This window comes from Chaetura pelagica, unplaced genomic scaffold (assembly GCF_000747805.2).
Source record: "Chaetura pelagica isolate M959 unplaced genomic scaffold, ChaPel_1.0 scaffold17, whole genome shotgun sequence".
NCBI lineage: Eukaryota > Metazoa > Chordata > Aves > Apodiformes > Apodidae > Chaetura > Chaetura pelagica.
Genome location: NW_009970726.1, coordinates 5,706,587 through 5,730,090, shown reverse-complemented (window position 1 = coordinate 5,730,090; position 23,504 = coordinate 5,706,587). Strand labels below are relative to the sequence as shown.

The following is a 23,504-nucleotide window of genomic DNA, read 5'->3' as shown; positions in this document are numbered from 1 at the left end:
TCTTAATTTTTTTTTAACATTTAAACAGGATGTTAATTGCCTTTATTGTACTGAAGTGTTGGGGGTAAATTGAAGTCAGACAAAGGATGTGAGATAATACAATGAACACTGATAAGGTTTTATGCTTCATTAGTAACACTGATCATCTCTGCCACGCTTTTGCTGCAGTTTCTGTTTCAAGTATTTCAGTAAATTGGTTTATAGCATCTCAGTGATAGCTGTATTGGCACAACTGATGCAGCACTAGTTTACTGAGCACCTTGGAAAGACTAGTGTAGAAACTTAAGAAAACTAGCTTTGGTAGCAGGGGAAAATAATACTGTGTTACATTGTCAGTAAGCTATTTATATAGGTGCACACATCTTGCTGTGTGTGTTTTCATTGGTAACTCTATATGAAACTCTGCTGATACTACTTATTATCTTGGCAGCACCACAGGAAGAATGAATTGTGTTTTAATCGTCGCATTAGAAAATTACTGGAGTTCGTAATTTTACTAACCTGTTACTTTGGTTCTAGTAACAGATATAAATGTGTAATTTACTTTTAAGCTTGAAAAACAGTTGCAGATTTCTAAAAGTTAGTTATTCTCACCCCCATGGTTTATAGTTTAATAATAAAGTTTATTTGAGTGATTAGGAGGGCAAAAAGGATAATAATAGAACGTTTTTAGGAGAGTCCTTTTCTGTCTTGAGTAAAACAGGTGCTTCTCCTAAGAGGAGATTATGACAGGCTTCCTTTCTGGTTTTCTGACATCACAGTCAATAAATGGCCATTGAAAATACAGAGTAATACCAAATATCTGTCTGCAGCTACTTGTTATATCTGTATGTCTAATCAATCCTAAGTGACACTCAAGCAATATGTAAAGATGGATTTGTGTAGCCCGGTGTGCCAGCAACATGGAACTTGACTTACTTAGTAACTGAAATGTTTGTGTTTGTGTAAGAGGGCCAGCGCCACCTACTGGAAAGTTCTAGTTTATGGAGTTAATTTTGGGTCAAGTCTGCAATATCGATTCATAAGGTCTGGTCTTGGGGATTTGGAATGAGAGTATTTGCAACCAAACAGACTTATTTCAACTTTTAAAAGTCTGAGCTCTGGAAGTATTTTCTCACGTTTTCATCTTGACTATTTTTTGTTTATAGGAACATCATCTCCAACGGGCTATCTCAGCACAACAAGTATATGGAGAGAAGAGGGATAACATGGTTATACCGGTTCCAGAAGCAGAAAGCAATATTGCATACTATGAATCTATCTATCCTGGAGAATTTAAAATGCCAAAGCAGCTGATTCACATACAGCGTAAGTCAAGTAATTCATTCCTTGGAAGCCTGCACGGACAACTTCAGTTTACTAGTAGCTCAAGAGATTACTCTTAAATGGCTGTTGAGCTTACATCAAAACTGACTGATGAGAATTAAGTTTTTGCAACATGTAAAGGAATACCTACTTCTTGCTGAGGAGGTGTATTCAGTTCTAGATCAAGCAGTAGAAAGGTGTCCTGAAGTCCATGTCTGAACCTTAATACTTGAGATATAGCAATCTCAAAGGCCTGTTTCTGCCATCTGTAACACTGAGTAGTTGCAGGGAAACTTGGGTTCATTAGCAAGGACAGACACAACTCTATTTGAAGAGGAGAATATATAATAGTTATACCTGTCATCTGAAGCTTAACCAGGATAAAATTGCAGTAGACTGGATTGAGAAACCAAGCAGAAATGGTGTTAGAAGTAGTATTTGCCTATGCCTGGATGGAATTATTCTACATCTAAAAGTAGGTGTTTTTTGATATCATTGATTACTTGAAAATGTGTTGGGTTTTTGTTGGAAGATAGAAGCTGTTTTGTATGGATGTGATTCTTGATGCAAGTATCATGTTACTTCACGTAACTTTTGAAAACATTAAAAAAACAATTATCTGTTGCAGAGTTCTGCTACACAGTATAATTAGTAGAGTTCAGAAAGCAGTAACGATTATGTAAATAGGTCTTATGCCTAATTAATTTTGGTTAAATGTTAGACTTCTATGTCAGTTGGAGCTTCAGTGATGGCTTAAAGTTTTGCAATCATAGAATAGTTTGGGTTGGAAGGGACTTTTAAAGGTCATCTTATACCGCCCCCCCTTCAGTAAGCAGGGACACCTTCCCTAGGACAGATGGAAGATGAGGTAGATTAGAGTATGTTGCTATGCTCCTAAGCAAATGAAGAGACTAACAGTAGCAGTCTTCCGTGCTGATATTAAGGTTACACTTTTGCTTTCTTCTTATCTGCTGGTGTAACACCTGAAATAGTGATTTTCAGCTGCGTTGTATGCTGCCTACTTATTAGAAGCAAGCAGTGTTTTCACAGTGTCTTTCCATTTGTGTATATGGGAGGAGATCTGTCTCTTAGAATTCAAACAACTTGAGTGAGGCATGAGAAGTATGGAGATACAGTTTTGAACACAGAATCCTGCACTTTTGTAGGATATTGTGGAAAATAGCAGTTGTTTGAATACAGAAAAAAATTACTTACATTTGAAGATCCCTTGCTACATAGGATAGATGATTGGCCAGTCTGACTCATTTACATCACACAAAATGTTGATGAGAATGTGCATAAGTCAGTGTAATAGAGTCTGCATGTACTTATGTAGAAGTACCTTTAAAGTGCATCTGGGCTGAAATCTTATGTATTGGATTATTAGTAGTTCAAGCTGCAGAATACTGGACAGAGTTGAAAATTTTGACCAATCTAAAAATTTCTTTACTAAAAACAATGAGGTTGAAAGCCACTAGCTGGCTTGACCGCTAGTGAGTTTTCATTGGTTAACAAAAGTGCAGTCAAATAGGTATCAATTTTTATTCCTGATTTTTTTTTTTTAAGTGTAATTTTTTTTCAAGAACAAAATAGATATAACTTCGAAGTACTGTTACTTCCACATTCAAAGAAATAATTTTTGTTTTGTCTTCAGAAGAATCTGGTGGGTACACTGCTATTAGAATAAAACATTTTCGTAAAAAAAAATAACTTTTCACTTTTCATTGTTTCTCTTAGCTTTTAGTTTGGATGCTGAGCAGCCAGATTATGACTTGGATTCGGAAGATGAGATCTTTGTGAATAAGTTGAAGAAAAGAATGGACATTTCTCCTTTGCAATTTGAGGAGATGATAGACAGACTAGAAAAGGGCAGCGGTCAGCAGGTACAATGGTACTTTGCATAAAGAATTTGAAATAAGTACTCTGTACATTGCTATATGAAAGTGACATGCTGGGTTTTTTACTTTTAGCCAGTCAGCCTGCAAGAGGCCAAGCTGTTGTTGAAAGAAGATGATGAATTGATCAGAGAAGTGTATGAGTACTGGATTAAAAAGAGGAAAAACTGTCGAGGTCCCTCTCTTATCCCAGCAGTGAAACAAGAGAAGCGAGATGGTTCTAGTACAAATGATCCTTATGTTGCTTTTAGAAGACGAACAGAAAAGATGCAGACACGGAAAGTAAGTAGATCAGTACCTCCCTCTGCTTTCTCTCTTAATTCTCTCCCTCTCAAAACAGAGCTTTTATAAAGAAGCATTTCTCCTATGTAGTATAAAACAGTAAAAGTTGGGGTGTTTTTTTTTGTTTCATTTGCAAGGATAGAACATAAAAAGAAGTTACTTTAGAAAAGCTATTGAGTCTAAGTTTATTTTTTCACTTAATATACTGCTAAACCTACTTACAGTGTTGGTAAGCTGTAGCTTATTGATGGCATGCACATGCTTCTCTTTATTTTAGCTAGTAATTTTTAGAAATATATGTTTAAATATTTAGATCTTTAATTCAGATTATTTAAAGTTATGTGAGGCAACATATACACTGTGTATCTACAGAATCGGAAGAATGATGAAGCATCTTACGAGAAGATGCTTAAGCTGCGCCGAGATCTGAGTCGTGCAGTGACCATCCTGGAGATGATAAAGAGGAGGGAAAAAAGCAAGAGGGAGTTACTGCATTTAACACTGGAAATTATGGAAAAGAGGTAATGTTTATTGAAAATTTGCTGCAGAAGCTTTGGGACCTACCATGTATTCTGATTCCCACAAATGCTTTAAAACAGTGAGAAATTTTTAAAATGAGTCTTCAGACTCTTTCACGTTTATATCACATGACTGTGGTTAGCAAAATAAAATTAAGAAGTCATTTACTATGGTAAAGTGACCCATCATCCTAATCTACATTATTTTGCTACATGTGTTTGTGTATTCAAATGTATGTATATATTCTATATATTATACACAAGGAGAAATAGGTTTCAGGTAAATTCATTTCGGAATTCATGTTAAATGCATAGCTTAATGAAAACCCAGGCCATTTCCAGTCATCCTTTTTCTTCATTACTGCTGTTCTTTTTTAGCAGAGCTTGATCTAATACCCTTGAGGAACATAAATAAGCATTTCATGCAGTATAGTATGTTGTTCTGTGAGTGATCCAGTAGTGCTTCTTTTAACATCCTGTTTGTCGGCTGTGCTGAAGACCAAATGCTCTGCTCTGTCAACTGTCACTTTCCCTGTCAACTGAGAATCACATTTGCAGTGTGTTCTTTAGGTTGAGAATTACATCCATGTTTGAAAAAATGAATGTTTTGAGTCAGTATTTTGAAGCTCTAAAGCTAACTTTTTAGTCAGGCTTCTTAGGCAGACAAGTCAAATGTCTCTATAGGAGCACTTTCTCAAGCACTGACTGTTTTCAGTAGAAATAGGGGAGAAATATCAAAGATTTTCCAGTAGCTTTTAAAACAAAGTAAGTTGTTGAATAAATGAAAGACTCTAATGCCTCTCTCAGAATGGAAGACTGCATTTCAACTCAGCACTTCCCACAGGACTTGAAATGTAAGAAGTTTCATGGATCTGCTTGTTGTGACAATATTCCATAACAAAAAGGAGGGAGATTAATGTATATATAAGGCACTCTGCCGCATTGTTTAAAACCTCTTGAATGATTAATTCATGCTTTGAAATTATACCTGTCCCGAGTGAGAAGGGGGGAAAGCCTCTCCTTTACTTCTAGTTTCTGCTTCTTTTCTTTACCATGTTATCTTTTGGAAATGTTATGCAGGCTATACAGGGCAGTTATCCTTGTTCTTTATTTGTCAGCATTAATCATCACAGTGAGGTTTCCGTGTTATTAGTCCCTTTCTCTGGAATAATATCTTATGTACTTCTTCCTGTTGTCCTGGATATCCCTTTTTCCCAAGGTGCAAGTGTCACAAAACAAGTCTGTTTCTCTGTGTTGTGCATTTTTTTACCAGACATAGATGGCAACATTCCAGCAAATAAAAAAATATTATTCTAATTTCAGGTATAATTTGGGTGACTACAGTGGAGAGATCATGTCTGAGGTCATGGCACAGCGGCAGCCAATTAAACCTACCTATTCTATTCCCATCATTCCTGTGACTAACAGCAGCCCTTTTAAACACCAAGAAGCTATGGAACTGAAAGAATATAAAGTTAAAGTGAGTAATATCAGTAACCAAGTTACTGGTTCATGCTGTTACTTATGCAAGATCCAACATTTTATAATGGGAGGAGGGGGGAAGCTGTTTGGAACTGGAAATAGACTAGCACAGCTATAACTGGAAAAAAATGCTCTGTCCTGTTGGAATTATGAGAATAACATACAGACTGCTGCATGAGGCATTTCTCAAGGCAGAAATAAAGGAAGTATTGATGAATACAGACAAAGGGATACATGCAATTGTGTTCTTATTCTGGAGGATACAAACATTTTTCTCTGATACTGCCCATAAAGTTTGGATATGCTGAACAAATATTTATTACCTGGATACTGGACAAAAATAGGACTAATGCGGTAAAATCTGTATGTAGTTACTTTAATCTGGATGATTGTTTTTTGTGAGTTTAGATGATCCTTAATACGATTCACTGATGTTCCCAGTCTAATGTATATCTGTGGTTTGTTTTATGTTAAAGTATCAAATCTAATTTAATTTTGACAGCTGACCAGCACTTTCTTTCCTCTTGGCTTTGATTTTGTGTCATACAAAGCATAGCTATAGTGCCAACAACTGAGCATATTAGATAGGTCAGGTAACACGGGAGAAATGCAGAGGCGTAATTGGAATTTTAAGCAGACTTCTTATAACTGAAGGATACCCAAAGGCTATTCTGAAACTGACAAGGTGGTTTGAATGAGTGAATACTTGTTTTGATAAGTAGAGCATTGTCATTGAGATGACTGAAGTGTACTCCTCTATTAGTTCAATGCAGTATCTTCCAGCTTGAAAGCAACCTGTTTCTTGGGAAATGCACTTAACAGTTGACTTTGCATGGTATGGGAAAATAAGTTTCATTTTTAGAGGATTTTCTGAGGTTCTAGGTGTCTTTGAGAAATCTAACTTGTATTTTTGTGTTTAAAGCATTGATTGGTACTTAATAATTCCCCAACACTGCATAAATGCATATTTAAATTGTTAGAAAATAGAAAAGATGCCTCATGGAGACAATTGTATTTATTTTGGTCTAGTTCTCCAAAGTAGTACTATTTTATTAACTGCTAGTGTTTTATCTAGCACAGATTGAGGAAATAGTGCTTGATTTCACCTTGTCTGTTAAACATTTTGGTTACTGGAAATGAAATGCAGTTTTCCATTAAATGACTGCCTGTTTTACTATAAAAATGGTGGACAGACGGGATAACTTCTTAGCTTGCTTACACAGGAGTTTTTAAAAACTGATTTAGTCTAATTTGTGTGTGTATATGTGCACTGCTTTTTTGCAGCAAGATAAACCTGATGTTATTAGACCCAAAAGAAAGTATGAGAAGAAGCCAAAAGTCTTACCTTCATCTGCTGCTGCTACTCCTCAACAGACAAGTCCTGCTGCACTGCCAGTCTTTAATGCTAAAGATTTGAATCAGTATGATTTTCCTAGCTCAGATGAAGAACCTCTTTCCCAGGTAGGACCTAGCACACCTTCTATGCTGTGCTTGGGGACAGAATAGAAGTAAAACTAAGGAATTTACTAATATGTCTCCTCATACATCCCTATCCTCTCTAAAGGTTTTGTCTGGTTCTTCGGAGGCTGAGGAAGAAAATGATCCTGATGGTCCTTTTGCCTTCCGTAGGAAAGCAGGCTGTCAGTACTATGCTGTAAGTATAATTTCCTTATGTATCATAAGAGAGAGCATCATTGTGGTAAAACATCTAGTGTTTAACTGTTTTAAATTATTTTAAGCCTCATTTAGACCAACCTGGCAACTGGCCATGGAGTAGCCCTACAGAGGGAAGATTAGGAGATGTGCGTTACAGATACTGCTTAACCACCCTCACTGTACCCCAGAGGTGCATCGGGTTTGCACGAAGACGGGTCGGCCGTGGTGGAAGGTGAGTGGTAGTATGTAATTGTGCCTGTTATTTCTAAGAACAAATAAAAAATAAAAATTTGTAAGATATAAAGAGTAAAGTTAAAAAATACTCAATCACCTCAAAAATGGAGACATCAGAGAGAATGACTTTGTAAATATTTCCATTTGATACAAGTTTCTATAGCTGGTTGTTGTCTCCTTTTTTTTGTTTTGCCATAGTAGAAGCTGCTTTAATACTTTTTGGGGTTTTTTAAATGTTTCTCAGGGTTATTTTGTTACTGGCACTCCCAAGTTCTGAGGTGGAAGTAGGTGTATATTAAATTGTGATTGGTTTGCATTTCCATGATTTGTGTAGTTGTCTTCAAATAGTAGTATTTTAAAATAGCAAAAATTGCATATTTTGGAAAATGCTTTTCTGAGCTTGGACTGTATTTGGTGATTAGCCAATTGTAGAGGAGAATTTTGGGAGGAATACTTACATGCAATAATAAGTTAAATTTCAAAATTGTCAAAAATATCAAAGAATTGAGGGCTTCAGGCATTTTGCTTCTAAGCATCTTTATTGAAAACAGTTTCTAAATTGTGCAGTGTATACATGGTATTTCTTTAGTGTTAGATGTCTCTAAGAAAATAGTATGTTGGTATTAACTTTAAAAAAAAGGTAACAGGATTTGGCTTTAAGATTAATTCTTAGCATCTCTTCATATATGAACAAGTCAGACTGGCTTATCAGCAAAATCAGAATGGGAGCTGAAGATTGGGATTTTGAAAGGGGATTTGGAAGTTAATGTATGACATCCATCCCCACTTCACTGAGATAGTTGTAGGTATGTTCAGTATATATATGGCAGTAAGGCTCTTGAACTAAAGTTACTTCAGTAAGAGAGCATCTGGATAACTTTTTAGTTACTTAAACAATTTTATTCTCTACTATTTTTTTTTCTTTGCATTATGGAGCTCTTACCTTCCAACCTGCTTTAAAAATGTATATATGCTGTTGCAGTGTCTTAATATATGCATGATTATGTACATGAGCTGTTCAAACAGTAAAAGAATATACATGTGAAGAGAAACTCAAACATACTACTTATTGTAAAATGATACGTAGTCATGCATTATTTCTCTTGCTGGGGGGAGGGATTGTCTCTTCTAGAAGAGTTTTGTGTAGTTTCTTCTATCTCTTTGTTGTCCCCAAGCAGCCAGAGCAAACCAGTGACTTTCTTGGTATTTTTTTGCTACTGTATAATACTGCTTTGGTTTCCTGTTTTTAGGGTGCTGCTAGACAGAGCGCATTCGGACTACGATAATACACTTCATCAGCTGGATTTGGAAATGTTTTCCTCATCACAACACTCTTCAATCAGTCAATTTGCCAATACCTCAGAAACAAATACCTCGGACAAATCTTTCTCAAAAGACCTCAGTCAGATACTTGTCAATATCAAATCATGTAGATGGCGGCATTTTAGGCCTCGGACACCATCCCTACATGACAGTGACAATGATGAACTCTCCTGTAGGAAATTATACAGGGGCATAAATCGAACAGGCACAGCACAACCCGGGACCCAGACATGCAGTACCTCTATACAAAGTAAAAGTAGCAGTGGTTCAGCACACTTCGGTATGTTTGCTTTGACAAACTTGCTTCTAGAAACTTTAAATTTGGCTCAGAAAATCCAGACTATTGCTAGGGCATCTGTACTTTACATCATGGTCTATTTTGATGGTAACAGCCCATCGTCTTTATCTTGTTCTTCGCTATATAGGATGTTTATTAGTATTTATTGCTAGCAATAGTGTACTGCATCTCAAATTTATGCAAATGCTATCTTGGTATGTAATTAGGATTTAGAAATACAAAGATTTAGAAACCAGTATTGTGTAGAATTTATGTTGACTCTGAAGACATGAATTTAAAAAAAAAAAATAATTAGTTGAAATGTTCATATAAATACTAACATTCCAGATTTTTTTTCTAGTACATGGTGTGGTGGGAAATGTTTAAAATATTTGCATTTTAAGATCCTGGCATGTTGTGAATTCTTAGTTGAACTTACTTAAAAGGCCCTTTCCTATCCAAAAAATACCCAGCCCTCACCTACTGATGCATCTGCTCATACATGACAAAATTTTCACACTAATCACCTCCACATCCTGTCAGCAAGAGACAAATTACATCTTATAGAACCTGAATTACAGAATTGACCCAACTCTAAGAAAACAGGGTATGGTAGTGTTTTTTTAATTGGAATATTAATGGTAGCATTGCTCTTTATATTGGGTTCTTCACATTGGAAGACTGGTATTTACATAGTTAGAATGTAGCTTAAATAACTGTTGGCTTCTCATTAGTCAGTACATGAAATTTCATCTTTTTACAGACAGTAAAGTGACATGTTTTTTTTGTATGAAGAAATAACTCTAAAAGTTCACCGTTTTGTAAGGAATTTCTGGAATCATGTTTTCCTTGCCATTTTGAAGTATGGCTTTGGAAATAAATTTTAAAAACCTGCATATTGTAGGAGTAGAGTGGGGAGAATTATATATACCTGATAAACTCCCCAGATTGTGGGGTGTTGTGGAGATTTGCTCAAAAAAGTGTTAGACTCATATCAAATGAATTTAATGCTTTTAGTTTTTATTGTATTTTGTACCTTTTCTCCCTGTACCACCTGTTTGATTTATTTTCTTAAAAATCTTCCTTGCATTTTTAGCCTTAGTGTGGGCAGCTTTGTTCTGCTGCTTTATTTCATGCTTCCTCTGCATCCCATCCTATAGTAGGTCCTTAGCCCCATCCCCCGCTCTTTTTTCTGAGTACTCTTGCTAGAAATTAATTAAGGTTAAAATTGGTGGTTCTTCTGGTTTGTGATCTAAGTATGACTTTTGGTGTTTAAATTCTGCCCCTCCAACGTTTCAAATCAGTAAACCAAGTCCAGAACTGAATGAGAGCCCTGGCTGGTGGCCAGTCTGAACTGTGATAAAATTGTAGTCAGGTTACTAGTGTGAAAACAAAACTTGTGTGATAAACAGAATATCTTAATACTATAAAGTATTAATAGGCAATACATTAGGTCTGAAAATCACATAGACTTTAAAAATTGGCTGAGTTGAAAGTGTATGTCTGTATGTGTGTGTGTGTAAATAAATACACACACCCATAGAACCTTTTTTTCTTAGATAATTAAGATACTTATTTACATAACTTAGGAATTAAACGCAATTGTTATTTATAGAGATTATTTCTGTACAAGGTTTTAATTGTGTGGTTGTATTTTGAAGCCTGTGGGAAAGTAATATATATGTATAGGTACCTAGTATGTTCCATTCACCTGTGCTTGGAATTCTGTTCAGATGGTTTCTTATCTGTGTAAAATATATAAGTTAGTGTTCTGAGGTTTTCCAGATTTAAATGTTGCAGAGTTTAGATTCTTTTTTTTTTTTTTCAGTTTGATACACAAATGAAATAATAAAACCCGAATTCGTAGAGATACTTTAAATTAGTTACCAGTCATTGAATAGCACTTGTTATTAATATAACCAGTTGTAGCCAAATAATTACAAATAATCCTAATTGGTATTATTGTAGCCTTGTACGTGTGCATGAGTTTGTGCATATGTGGTATAATGATGGTCATCTGTTTAGGTGTAGATGTTTGAAATGAGCATACTGTCTCGTTGATCTTGGTGCCATTCTGTTTTCTAGTGGGTCTTCAGTTTCTTGAAGATTCTTTATGCAGATTACAGGTGTGTTTGTGTGTTTGGTACATGGGAGACTGATTTCTTCAAAGGTGCATGTCAGTGACTGCAGCTGCTGAGTTGTCTTCTTACTTTCTGTAGCAGATGCTGTAAAGAATATCAGGTATCTTAACATTTACTGAAGGTTTTCTGATAGTCATTACTGCAGATTTAAAACCCCATAGAGTGTCTTAGTTGTCTTTAGGGTTGGCAGTTTCTTTTGGGTATGGACTTTTTAGGTTTGTTTCTCTTCTCTTTTTAGAAATGGCAGTAGGTCTTTTTACCAGAAAACACTTAAAAATGCATCTTAGTGTTTAAAAATGCTTTTATTCTTTTGCTGCTATTGTGAATTGTGATCAAACTATATTGCTTATCTTTAAGATGAAGCTCACCCTGGCATGCTCTAGTGCCTGGCAGAGGTGGTCATATCGCTGTGTTTATTGTGCACCATCACATAAGTTTTGTCTGTTTATATATTAAAGAAATTCAGAGTATGAGCTTTTTCCACTTCAAATGATCCAGACAACATGTTGCTGATGTAGAAAATCACCTGTGGAAAATGTTGCTTTTCAAGTCTGTTATACATGTCCAGCAAAGACGTAAAATTGAGATGGTATCTCAGGCCTTCCATTAATACGAGGGCATGTTACAAAAGATATGCTGTGACATACCAAGCATGATGAGTGGGCTTAGCCCTGAAAAAATGCAGCTTCTCTGGTCCTGGCTTTCAGCGTGCCCTCCATGAAAGATGTGTGGAATATGAAGTTGTTGCATTGAGATTTTGTGTGTAAACTGAGAAGGGAGGTCTGAAAATAATGTGCAAATCCGTTACAAGTTACTTGAAAATGGGGCTTGTACTGGAATTGTCACATGCTGAAGGATAGACTTTGGCAGCAGGATCAAATGGCCAAGAGAAGAAGCATCACTTTTGAAAAGGGTGGTTCCTTTTCATCTTCCTGAAATGTCCTGGTTTAAATAGAATGAACCACAAGCCAGAGGCAGAATTGCTCCCTTTTACCCCCCTCAACCCTCCCAAGGGAAGACAGAAGGGGAATAAGGAAGAGAGACTTAAGAGTTGGAAATTGAAACTGGAACAAATTTACTATAACACAGAAGAAGGGAGTAACGTGGGGGAAAGAACAGATATTTAACTTGGATACAGATATGTATAAAACCAATCTTGCTGATTGCAGGAGTAGGGGAGTGAGAGTCCCTTGTGGCAAGACAGCTTCAAGAGAGGGTTCCACAGCTCCTCCCAGCACCCAATGGAGTTGGATTCTGGAGAGCATGTGGCAAACTGCAGAATCTCGGAGCAGGAGCAGCCACAAGGAAGAAGGCACAGGAGGAAAAGGGGCTGAGCTTCTGGGTATCCTGGCTTTTCTATAAGAGTATGGCAGGAAGTGGGAGAAATACTGACCCTTCACTGTTCTGACCCTCCTGGGTCTTTCAGGGTCCTAAGGACCCTCTCTCTCTAGTTCCTCTTATAGGTGTCCAACACTGTGCCAGGGTCGCTTAAGCCATAAAATGAAGATTTTGGAAAAAGATCACACTTTGCCATCTTGCAGAAGATGATTCAAGGATTTTCAGGCATGTGTTCTGCCGAACACCACTAAAAAACAGGCAGGTGTGTAAAAAGCATGATTCTTCTGGAGGAATAATTTGTTCAGTGGGGAAACTGTTCACTGAACAAAATGCATCAAAATCGCTTGTATTGCTGACACTCTCCAAGTTTCTGAATCATGATCTTCTGAGATGGAGCTTGTGTCTTAAGTCTGGAGTGGACAGTGGGCACATGTAGTCATCTGAAATGTTTGTGTCCTAGGAAATTGGTCTTTCTGGTTTAGATTAATTGATCTATTTCTGCTGGGCAAATGAGTCGTTGAACAGTATCACATTATAGTGAGGTTGTGCTTTCTGCTGGACACTTGCTGTTAAATATTTGAATTTCATGTTTTTTTGATGCTTGCATCTAGTAATCAGAAGTTTGCAACATTTAAAACTGCTCAGCATGTGTTAGTTCTCTTGCAGCCTTGAGTTTAGGAGACAGATCAGAGATAGTAAGCATTAGAGAAAATTTTGAGCACTGGTTTTCAGGTTTCACAGTAAGATCAGGCAATCATCTTGCATTCTGTATTTTTCTGCCTTCTTCATCCAGAAGCTGGCTCACTTTGAAAAGAAAGTTCACGAGCTGTCAAGACTAAAGAAGCTGGCAGTTAACTAGAGTCTAGTCACTAAATTTACAGTTCTTTCTTTCAGAAGAAGAAAAGTATTCCAGCAGAAACCTTACTGAAAATTCTTAAAGAGTTACAATGTTTGGATTTGTAGACCTTACTGTACATAAAAAAACTTGCACTCATCCAGAATATAGGCAAAGAATCCAGAGTAGCTTACCTTGCATTTTTTCTTCCGTAAACTAGAGATTTAGATTGTGCTGCAATCTGTGCTTTGCAGTTCAGTAACTTTTTCTGTGGGAGTTCATAGAAATAACACATTTTCCATTACACTCGGATGCTTTTTTTTGCGCCGCTTAAGCTGCTTTTTAAAAGCAAGTCTGTACATTTGCTCCAGCAGGATGGTGAACTATGCTTTCATTTCCCAGATGTGTGCTTGGCATTTCCATTTCCAAATTTGTGATGTTGGTTGATAGATCTGTACTGTTTTTTCATATTCTCATTTAAGAATAACTGACACTTGTCTTCAGGTACCCCTGCCCTGGAAAGAAGCAGGAAGAAGCTCCTCAAACCTTGTGGCAGTTCCTCTTGGAGAGTAGACTTGTCTTACCTTTCCATTGCTTTCATTCTGTCACTGGCTGTGTTTAGATCTTTTTAGTTAGTCTTTGTATCTGCAGTAGCCTCAACACTGCTGTCTTACTGTTTTCCCTTTGCAAATGCTTACTTTCACACTGCAGGATAAACTTGGTCATGAAAAATACTGATATTTGTAATGGTCATTTTCTGTTATCATTGGAACTTTAAGGTCTTGGGCCATCTGTGGCCAAGTTGTTGAGATCCTAGTTGAAGAAACAATGGCATTGGGAGTAACATATTTATGGCATGCCCTAGGCTTAGTTGAAGGAGGAAATCTTGAAAGAAGCCTCTTTGGTCTGGGGATGGGGAAAAGACAATACTTAAAACATCTGAGCCTTTCAGGAGACTTTGAGACTATCGTTATACTAGACTTTCTCATCCAGGTTCGGCCAAACAGGCGTTATACTTTGCTCCAAAGTGCTGAATCTTTGCGCCTGTGTAAACTTACATTTTCTATGCATCTCATGCAAGGGTAGTCACGTTTATAACTGCAGAGTAAGCTGTGTGTTCTCCAGCTGGCCTGGGAATTTTCAGTGGAAACTCCTATTAAGAATGATGGGCAGACATATGTAAATGCATAGCAAGTGTTTTTAGCTTTCATGTTACGGCTAGGAAAAATCCTTATTAATTATTCTGTCTTCCACTACCCAGTAGGGAGTGCATATATAGGTCTTATATCTAGTGTATCATTTCTAAGTCTAGAGTTCTAATGTTAGGAATCAGAACTTAAGTTAGTTCTGTTAGAGCTTAAGTTCTGTTGGGCTGAAATAGAAGGCTGTTTTAGTACTAATTAGGGGCATAATGTTTCATGTTCTTATAATGTCTAATAATGCCATGTTTAAGTAAAATCAATCTTGAACTTCTTTTCAGAAAGTGAAACATCTTTGGGCCTGGTGCATCAAATACTAAATCACACTGATGGCTCTAAGTCTCTCCAATCTTCTGAATTCACTGGTGAGAACTTGGTATACAGTAGAAAATCTTTAACCAGGCAACGTAAGCCAGATAACATCTCTCATAAGATAGTGATAAAAAATGTGATGTTCTGGATTACTTAGTATCGTGAATGATGTTTGCTTTGCATGCACTTTGGCATTAGTAACCACTAATTGTTCTCTTATACAGGAGGGATGTGGTGATGTCATGTATTCCCCTTGAGAAAACAGTGTAATATGATATATCATCTTTCCACTCACATTAGCAGTTACGTAGTTTACGGAATTTCTCAGTTAGAAGCTTTAGTTGTGTCATCTTCTTTTACCTGGTGGAAACTGCCTTTTGAATGGCCATCACCTCAGCTGGAAGGATCAGGGAATCTAGTGGATTTCTAGGCAGGTTCTTTGAACACAGTATAATCTTAATGCTTCTGTTTACCTCCTGAAATAAGATTTCTGCTCTTGAGAACAGATATTTTACTTGATGTTATGAAGCAACTGCTTTATAAGTTACTCTTAGAGTTACTCTTAGTATACATAGCTGATTCTTTAGATCTTTAATAGGACTGAAGCATTTGCTGAAAGGTTTAATTAAGCAGTTTAAGTCTCTTGGTATTAATTTATTAATTTTTTTTAGTTTATTTTAAAAAATATGTTTACCTGGATAGGTCATTGTGTTCACTCCACAAAGTTTGATTGGTTTCGCTGCCGAATCTATTGAGCATCTGTCAGTAAACCAGTAGAGGGACAGGAGTTTCCACGTGCATTTTCTGCTTTCCAGGGTATGCTTCTTGGTTTTTAGGAAACTGGGTCTTGTGGTCAATTTTTTTTTAAGTCAATGTTTTTCTACTTTAGGGAAACAGAGTAACAATTAGTGAGTTACTTCACAGTAGACCTTGCAGCAGCAGTCAGGAGGGAAGGCTGTGGCTGTTTACCATACAAAGACCACTCTGTTCATGCAGATTCCACATCTAGTCCCCTTCCTCGCTGATTTTTGGCCGCTTCTGGGGAGGACTTGGGTTTTCAGAGAAGCTAAATGTAAGTTGCAGCATTGTAAGGCTAGTACACATTAAATGCCACGGTAGAACTAGTTAAGACTGTTTTATTTTGCAGTATAAAACTGCTGAGAACTGAATCTTTGAGAAGTCCACTGACAGCATCACTGTTAATCTGTACTCTGGAAAACACCACCTGTTGAGTGAGGATCAGCTCTCCACAGAGTTTGGTAGACAAGCAAGCAGAATAGTCTAATTGGAAGGTATTAGTTAATGACTTAATTTGAGGGGAAAATTGGTATGCAAGTATACCAAAAATTATAAGCTTCTTGCTTATAGTCATAAATTGGCATAGAGAACCACTGTAGAGTGTTAAAAGGTTAACTTACTGCACAAGTTGTGGCTGTCACTGAGGAGAGATACTAAGCAGTCATTTATCCTGTCCATCAGTCTGTAAGGCACAATGTTTGTTTCTTTGTGTTCATAGCTGCAAAGTCCTGAAGCTTTTCATCTACCTTCCATTCCTTTTTGCATCCTGTCAGCTGGAAAACATTTCTCTTAGTTGCTGCCAAAGTACAGCACTAATACAGTAGCAAGATAGGTGCCTGCATTTTCTCAAGCTGTTCAGTGAAGAAGGTAACGGCATAACATGATGCACTGCCTTAAAATCCAGAAGGTTGTCTCAGCTGAAATGTTACAACTCAATTTGGAATTTTACAGGAACAATTTAGAAGCATACTCAGCCTTAATTGTTCCAATTCAGAACATTATGCTGCAAACAAATGAGTAAGAAGCATTCATGTAGCTTAGTCTCTCAGCAAGACTTGAGCTGCCCGTTTTCTGACAACCATTTGTGATGTGTGTAACTCCAGATAGGACTGTGTCTTAAAGGTTCCTAATGTTTAAGGTTTGAAAAGGAGTTAGATTAGGTTAAATTAAGGAGTCGGGTGACTTGCATAAATCATGGAAAGTGTCTTGGAAAGTATGTAGAAGTTTTGAGGGAAGGTACAGTTGTTAGCTGTGAAAGACAGTTAAGGTATTCTGTAGTGTATTAGTAGTGGTGGTTGAGATATTCCCACCTCCAGTCCTCACTGGATTCTGTGTAGTGAATGAAACTGGATGTTTTGTCACTGTCCAATTCAGTAAATTCTACAGTATTAAATAGTCATTATCATAAGGTGGAACTATGACCACTGTGGCCCTAGCATGCTGTTTGAGAAGAGTCTGTAAACACTGCACTCCTGTCTAGCGCTGCTGAAGCAATAATATGTTGTAAAATTTCATGTGTTTTCTTAAACTCTGAATGTGACGTTTTGTTCCTTTTATTAACTTGGAGCTGTTGTTCAGTTGTCTGTTGCTTTGCTAATTTGTTTAGTAAAAAAAACCAAAACTGAAGCCTTGAAGCTGTACAGTAATAATCAAGAATATGTAACTTAGCGTAGCAACGCTATTCTGAGTTTCCAGAAACATGGTTGCTGATTTAAGTGTACAAAAAAGGTCTTAGCTGGTTTCTTGCCTGCTGTTTTTTGCCAGGCAGATAAAGACCAGTGTATGACACACAAGAAAATGACATTCATTTTTGCTACTTCTACATTTACTGTTTTTCTCTGACATGGATGAAAGTTTTTCAGCTGTGCCCTTTCTCTTCTTTAAAATAAAAATGAGAAGAGGTAATAAAAATTTTTTGAAGGAAGTTCTTAGGGACACAGTTACTTTTTTTCTAGAAAAAGTGATGTTGAGAAGATAATAATCTTGGCATCATAGGTGCAATTGCACCTGGGCCAGCATTGCAGGCAATAAAAATATATCCTCTGCAAGCCATAGAATTAACCCATTAATAGCAGCTGTGTTTCTGTGGTCTGCAGTCCATTCTACCTGAATTGCTTTTTAAAAAAAAGACAGTTGAATTTAGACAATCTCTTTGAGAAGTTTAGGACTGTGCCTGCAGATATAGAGGCACAGACAGTTTCCACACCCGTGATTTAACTGTGCTGAACCTGTGATTTCCTCAGCCTCCTCATTTCGAGTCACGGTTGTGTTCCACAGAAAATTAGTATGTAAGGTTAAACGGGTGGCAGTGCTTTCATGTAAAGTACATACAAACATTTTCTTTGTGTATGAGAGTGATAATTATCAGAAGCAACTTGCATCTCACAATCAGTAGGCTTATTTTTTCAGTTAAAGGGTGATGCAGACTGTACTTTGAGAGCAGGAGGGGAAGAAAGCTACTGATGGTGAGCAAAATACATGATAGCTTTTAACAGGAGAGGAATGAAGTATGCTATCCTAGTTTTCAGGTTTTCAAAAGAAGTAATGATTGATTTTGTTTTAGATAGTTCTCAGAAGTAATTTTTTTAATAGAACTTTCATTGTAGTGTTTCTTTAGCTTGGAGTGGGGAGAGCAAGCTAGCTTATTTGTGATCTGTAACCTTGGTACATGATATCATATCATACGATTCTGTGAGCATATCTGGATATACTGTGGAATGCAAAAGGCACACTAATCATCAGATTATTTGAGAAGGCTGTAGCTTGCAGCAGTCCTTTATGGGCAGTGTTGTGTTTCTAAACTGGATGAAACAGATTAATTCAGAATCTCACGGTAAATCTCTGATAGTGTTCTAAATAGTATTTTGAAAACTAGTAGGCTTTTACCTTTAGTATGGGAAGCAGCAAAAACTTTGCTGAAGGCTTTAACCTGAATTGAAAACATGAAAAAAACCTGTCTTTTGAGTGTCAGTTGAGTTATTGAATGTCTTTGCAGATACGACAGGTAAATAACCATTTCCATTGCATTTTCAAGGTGACATTTGTGTTAGGATACTTGAGCAGAAGTAACAGAAGTAGTTTGAATATATATGATGGTGGTGGTCATAGTGGGGTTCTTATGTCTTTGGCAGCTGTATGTGCTTTCAGAGTGGTGAGAAACCTTACAGCTGTAAGGGTCGCAGACTATTTTAAAAGAAATATACTGATGCACAATTTGAAAAAGATAGTTCTTCTAAAAGTTGCTTCCAGAAAGAATGGGGAGGACTTAAGGACTGTCCTGGGTAATGGCTTTCCTAAACAAACACACGTTGTCTCAGTAATCTTGGTTTTCTTTTGGAAAAACAGTATATTCTATTTGGAGTTGGTTAAACCAACATAGGTGACTGCACTTATTACAACTCTTATAGCTAAAATGTCAAATATACTCAAGGATTGAAAATTGAAATATTAATAAATTTTACTTAAATGGACAAAAGTGAGATAGTTAATATAGTGGAATTACTAATCTTAATTCAGTCAAAGATGGTGGTATAATATACCCTTTATTGCCCCGTTTTCCTCTTTTGTTAGTTCACAGGTTTTCTTTATTGGGCCCCTCAGTTCAAGGAAGACAGGGAACTGCTTGAAAGAGTCCAGCATACAGCCACAAAGATGATGAAGGGAGTGGAACATCTCCCTTATGAGGAAAGACTGAGGGAGCTGGGTCTCTTTAGCTTGGAGGAGACCGAGGGGCGACCTCATCAATGTTTATAAATACATTAAAGGCGAGTGTCAGGAGGACGGACCCAGGCTTTTTTCAGTGTTATTCAGTGATGGGACAAGGGGCAATGGGTGCAAACTGGAACATAGAAGGTTCCACGTAAATGTCAGAAAAAACTTCTTTACTGTGAGAGTGACAGAGCACTGGAACAGGCTGCCCAGGGAGGTGGTGGAGTCTCCTTCACTGGAGACATTCAAAACCCGCCTGGACGCGTTCCTGTGTGATGTGCTCTGGGTGATCCTGCTCTGGCAGGGGGGTTGGACTGGATGGTCTTTTGAGGTCCCTTCCAACCCCTAAGATTCTGTGATTGACATCACTTATGCAACCTGTTCCTCAGCAATATATTTACAGTGTCATATTGTAAAACAAAATACCTTGTTAATCCATGAATACATGGAACCTTCAATACTGTTGGTGCTGAACTTTACCAATGTTGGCTAAACTTTACCAATTATGTATTTTAGGGGTTTTAAAAAAACATTTAGTAAGTGGCTACTAACTGATCAATACAAATTAAATACCCATAAATACTGGAACAGTACATCCATTTTTCTCCCTCTGCTACTGCTGTCCAGCTTTCTACATGTTAATCTTTGTGTGCTAAAGCTTTCTTGCTCTAACTTCCGTGTGTGGTGACAGTTTAAAAATATCTAATGGGCATTTGGTTTATATATATAGAATTAAAATACAAATAGTCTACTCCTGAATATTTGGTCTATGTATTGTAGTTTGTTTTTTCCAGTAAGTATTTATGAATGGTGTTCCTACTAAGCTGCTAATCTAGGAATAACTTTAAAATATTGAATAAATGAAGTAAGTTGAAGTGAGATTTAACTGTAATGTAAGCAAGTGGTACATCCCCACTTGCTGAATAACATTACTTCAAAAAAAAAAGAGTAACTTTAACATAACAGCTGAAAAAACATATATAACTTCAAGTGCTCAGATATCAAGGTGCTGGTACTAATTTAGTGCTATTTCCAGTTCAAAACAGAAGGATTTGGAACAATGTTTAAAATAAATAAAAATTTAGGGTGGGAAATCTGGAGTGTGCACTGGGAAAATGCACACTCAGCAGTATTTATTCTGGTTACTTCCAAATATTTAATTCTTACTTTGGTTACCCACTTGTATTGAATTGTTCAAGTTTATACATAAGGTACAATCCTGTTACATCGGGCAGCAGGAGATGATAGTAGTTTGACAAAAGCAGATTCTCTTCAGGTGAGCAAGCCTGAAGGAGAAGATAAAGAAAAAAAAATGCAGTTCATGAACATGTTTCAAATATGGTGGTAATTTTTTACCAAACAGTAGCAAACTTGGCAAAAAGTGCAGCTTCCTGTACTCTAGAAGTATGCATAGTGTAAGGCCCAGAGCCAAGTAGCATTCACGGGTGCAAAGTCAGGGTGGTAACTATTAGGGGCAGCCCATTTGTTGTCCGTTTTTCCTGCCTTGTATCACAACTGTTGTTTTGCCTTCTTGCCCTTGAATGGGGAGGTCTTGTTTGCTGGGTATAATCAGCTAAAGGCCTCTGCTGCCTTAAAAGGCATTTGATCAGTCTTGTGTGGGGGGAGAAAACAGGCTGTTCTCCACAGAGAACAATAGTTAAAGAAAAAATCCAAAAGGTGTATCCTAGACTGGATTCATGCTACAGCCTCAATTCAGTTTTAAAATTAAATATGAGACTTCCTTTTATTTTAGGAATATAAATTTAAAAAAAAACCCAGTTCTAACATTTTGCTAAGTTTTATCAGTGAGCTAATGATTCCCCTCACCCCTGCACCATTGAGCATCCTCTTGTGAATCTGTACAAATAATGCTCCTTTGTATCAGTTCTGGATACAAGTTGGATAAAATTCTATTTTACCTGTGATGCCCTGACTGCTGGGTCACCTTTCAAAGATTTTGGAGAGAAGGCTGTAGTTCTATCAAATTCTGTACTGGTGGAATTATTTGTACATGTGTCATTAAAAACAACGAAACAGTGTGCTATGAGAGCCTGCACAGTTATAAGCATACCAAATTTAATGTTTTAAACTAAATTTAAACATAAATCTTAATTGTTAGGTGCTCACTACCTTCAGAATGCTGTATGTGAGGGCTGAAAGCATGCAGTTCCCAAGTTTTGCATGTAAACCTACTTTACTAATAATGCAGATACTGTAGTTTCATGGAGTGAAAGCAGTGATGCCATTACTCTCTGTAATTCTTTTTAATCAGCTGTTAGAGAGTTTTTGATGATTTTGATTGTGTTTTGGTTCCATTTGCCTCCTCCCTTTTTGGTATGTTGAGCTAAAGGCAGCGGTGTAATTAAAGCCTGTATACTAAAGAACAGCTTTAAAAGGGAAGGCTTAATTTGAACAAAAATTCTAGGAGTATGATAGCCTTTTTGCCATAAAGGTGTATTAAGGCTCTTATGAACTTGCTGTGGTGTGTTTTATTTTATTTTAAGGATTATAAAATAGATGTGTTTATATACACAACACCTACGTATTTTGATAGTATTTCTCGTTTTATATTTTGTTCAGCATTTACAGCCGAACAATACCAGCAACATCAACAGCAACTGGCACTAATGCAGAAACAGCAGCTTGCACAAATTCATCAACAGCAAGCAAATAGTAATTCCTCTGCCAACACGTCACAGGTGAGGGATTTGTCTGTGCTATGATTTATCCCTCATTGTTTCCCACCAGGGTTCATCTCTAATTGTCAACTGTTGCCATAGAACCTTGAAACTAACCAACAGGAAAGTGGCTTTCGCCTGAATCTACATCATAGCCATTCTGTAAAGTGTTTAGAAGGGACACTGCAGGTGAGTGTGGCAGGCATTGCCTCTGCTCCCTCTTAACAAAAAAAAAGATGGGTCAGTCAATTATTGAAATTTTCAAAGCCTTAGAAATATGAATTGCAGAAATCTCCAGCCATGTCCTTATCCTCTTGATAGTGGGGGAATTTTACAGCAGGATTTTTAGTTAATGACTAAATCAAACTCCTAAAAATGCCCTCCATACGTCTGTGGAAGTGTCTTAATATTCATAAACATATAGTGATTTCAGTGGTGACAGGCATAAAAAAGGTTCAGAAGTTGTTTGCAATCTGAATCTCTGAGTCTCTGAACTGGGTTTGGAATATCATGAAAATAAGTTGACCTGTGAAACAGTATTGTTCCATAGAACTTCGGAAATAAGGTTTTTTTCTGTTTTAAATAGTTGTGGGGATTTTCTTCTCTGTTGTTACAATGGAACTAAAAGTGCATGGGAAATAATCATGGTTCAGATTTTAACTAGTTGTATGAAATGCTGACAGTTTGGTCTGAGAGAATGACTGGGCCACAGTTATGATTGACATGTATTGATTTTTGTTTTACTAGTTTGCGTGTAGCTTTAAAACGGGGAGAGTACTAACTTCTGGAAGGCTCAATCACATATATTTACCACCACTGGTCTTTTTAGGGTTTTGTTTCCAAGACACTGGATTCTGTTAGTGCTCAATTTGCTGCTTCAGCTTTGGTTACATCGGAACAACTTATGGGATTCAAAATGAAGGATGATGTGGTGCTTGGAATTGGGGTGAATGGCATTCTTCAAGCCTCAGGTATGCAGCTGTTTGACAGAATTTGATCGTGTCTTGATATTTACAGTGGAGATGTGTCTGTCTGGAGTATTTTCCGAAAAATGAGCTTACTATGTTACGTCTCTTTTGCAGGAGTGTACAAGGGCTTACACCTCAGTAGTACTACACCTACAGCACTTGTCCATACAAGTTCATCATCAACAGCAGGTTCAGCCTTGTTACAGCCTTCAAATATAACGCAGACTTCAAGTTCCCACAGTGCACTGAGTCACCAAGTAACTGCTGCCAATTCTGCAACAACTCAGGTTCTGATTGGGAACAACATCCGATTAACTGTACCCTCATCAGTTGCCACTGTAAACTCTATTACCACACTCAATGCACGACATATACCTAGGACTTTAAGTGCTGTTCCATCATCTGCCTTAAAGCTGGCTGCAGCAACAAATTGTCAGGTGCCCAAGGTTCCAGCTTCATCCTCTGTGGATGCAGTTCCAAGGTATGTTTGCTTATGTTTTCCAGACTTTATTTTTTTTAATAAATACATTGAAAAAATTGTATTAGATAAGACAA

General features: G+C 37.1%; 1 protein-coding gene across 2 annotated transcripts in view; it reads left to right on the top strand.

Annotated features, from left to right (window-relative positions):
• Positions 1 to 1,154: 1,154 nt before the first annotated feature.
• The window catches only part of EPC1 (enhancer of polycomb homolog 1 (Drosophila)), a 24,546-nt gene continuing 2,196 nt past the window's right edge, over positions 1,155 to 23,504 (top strand). The window contains exons 1-13 of one of the 2 annotated variants that reach the window (XM_010006976.1): positions 1,155 to 1,308; positions 3,043 to 3,188; positions 3,276 to 3,482; positions 3,855 to 4,003; positions 5,324 to 5,480; positions 6,767 to 6,943; positions 7,047 to 7,136; positions 7,222 to 7,370; positions 8,623 to 8,975; positions 21,884 to 22,002; positions 22,084 to 22,170; positions 22,811 to 22,952; positions 23,064 to 23,430. In XM_010006976.1, the coding sequence (XP_010005278.1) occupies positions 1,209 to 1,308; positions 3,043 to 3,188; positions 3,276 to 3,482; positions 3,855 to 4,003; positions 5,324 to 5,480; positions 6,767 to 6,943; positions 7,047 to 7,136; positions 7,222 to 7,370; positions 8,623 to 8,975; positions 21,884 to 22,002; positions 22,084 to 22,170; positions 22,811 to 22,952; positions 23,064 to 23,430 (2,243 nt within the window). In that variant the 5' untranslated portion in view covers positions 1,155 to 1,208. The remainder of the gene's footprint in view (positions 1,309 to 3,042; positions 3,189 to 3,275; positions 3,483 to 3,854; positions 4,004 to 5,323; positions 5,481 to 6,766; positions 6,944 to 7,046; positions 7,137 to 7,221; positions 7,371 to 8,622; positions 8,976 to 21,883; positions 22,003 to 22,083; positions 22,171 to 22,810; positions 22,953 to 23,063; positions 23,431 to 23,504) is intronic. The other variant, XM_010006977.1, reaches the window with a different exon arrangement.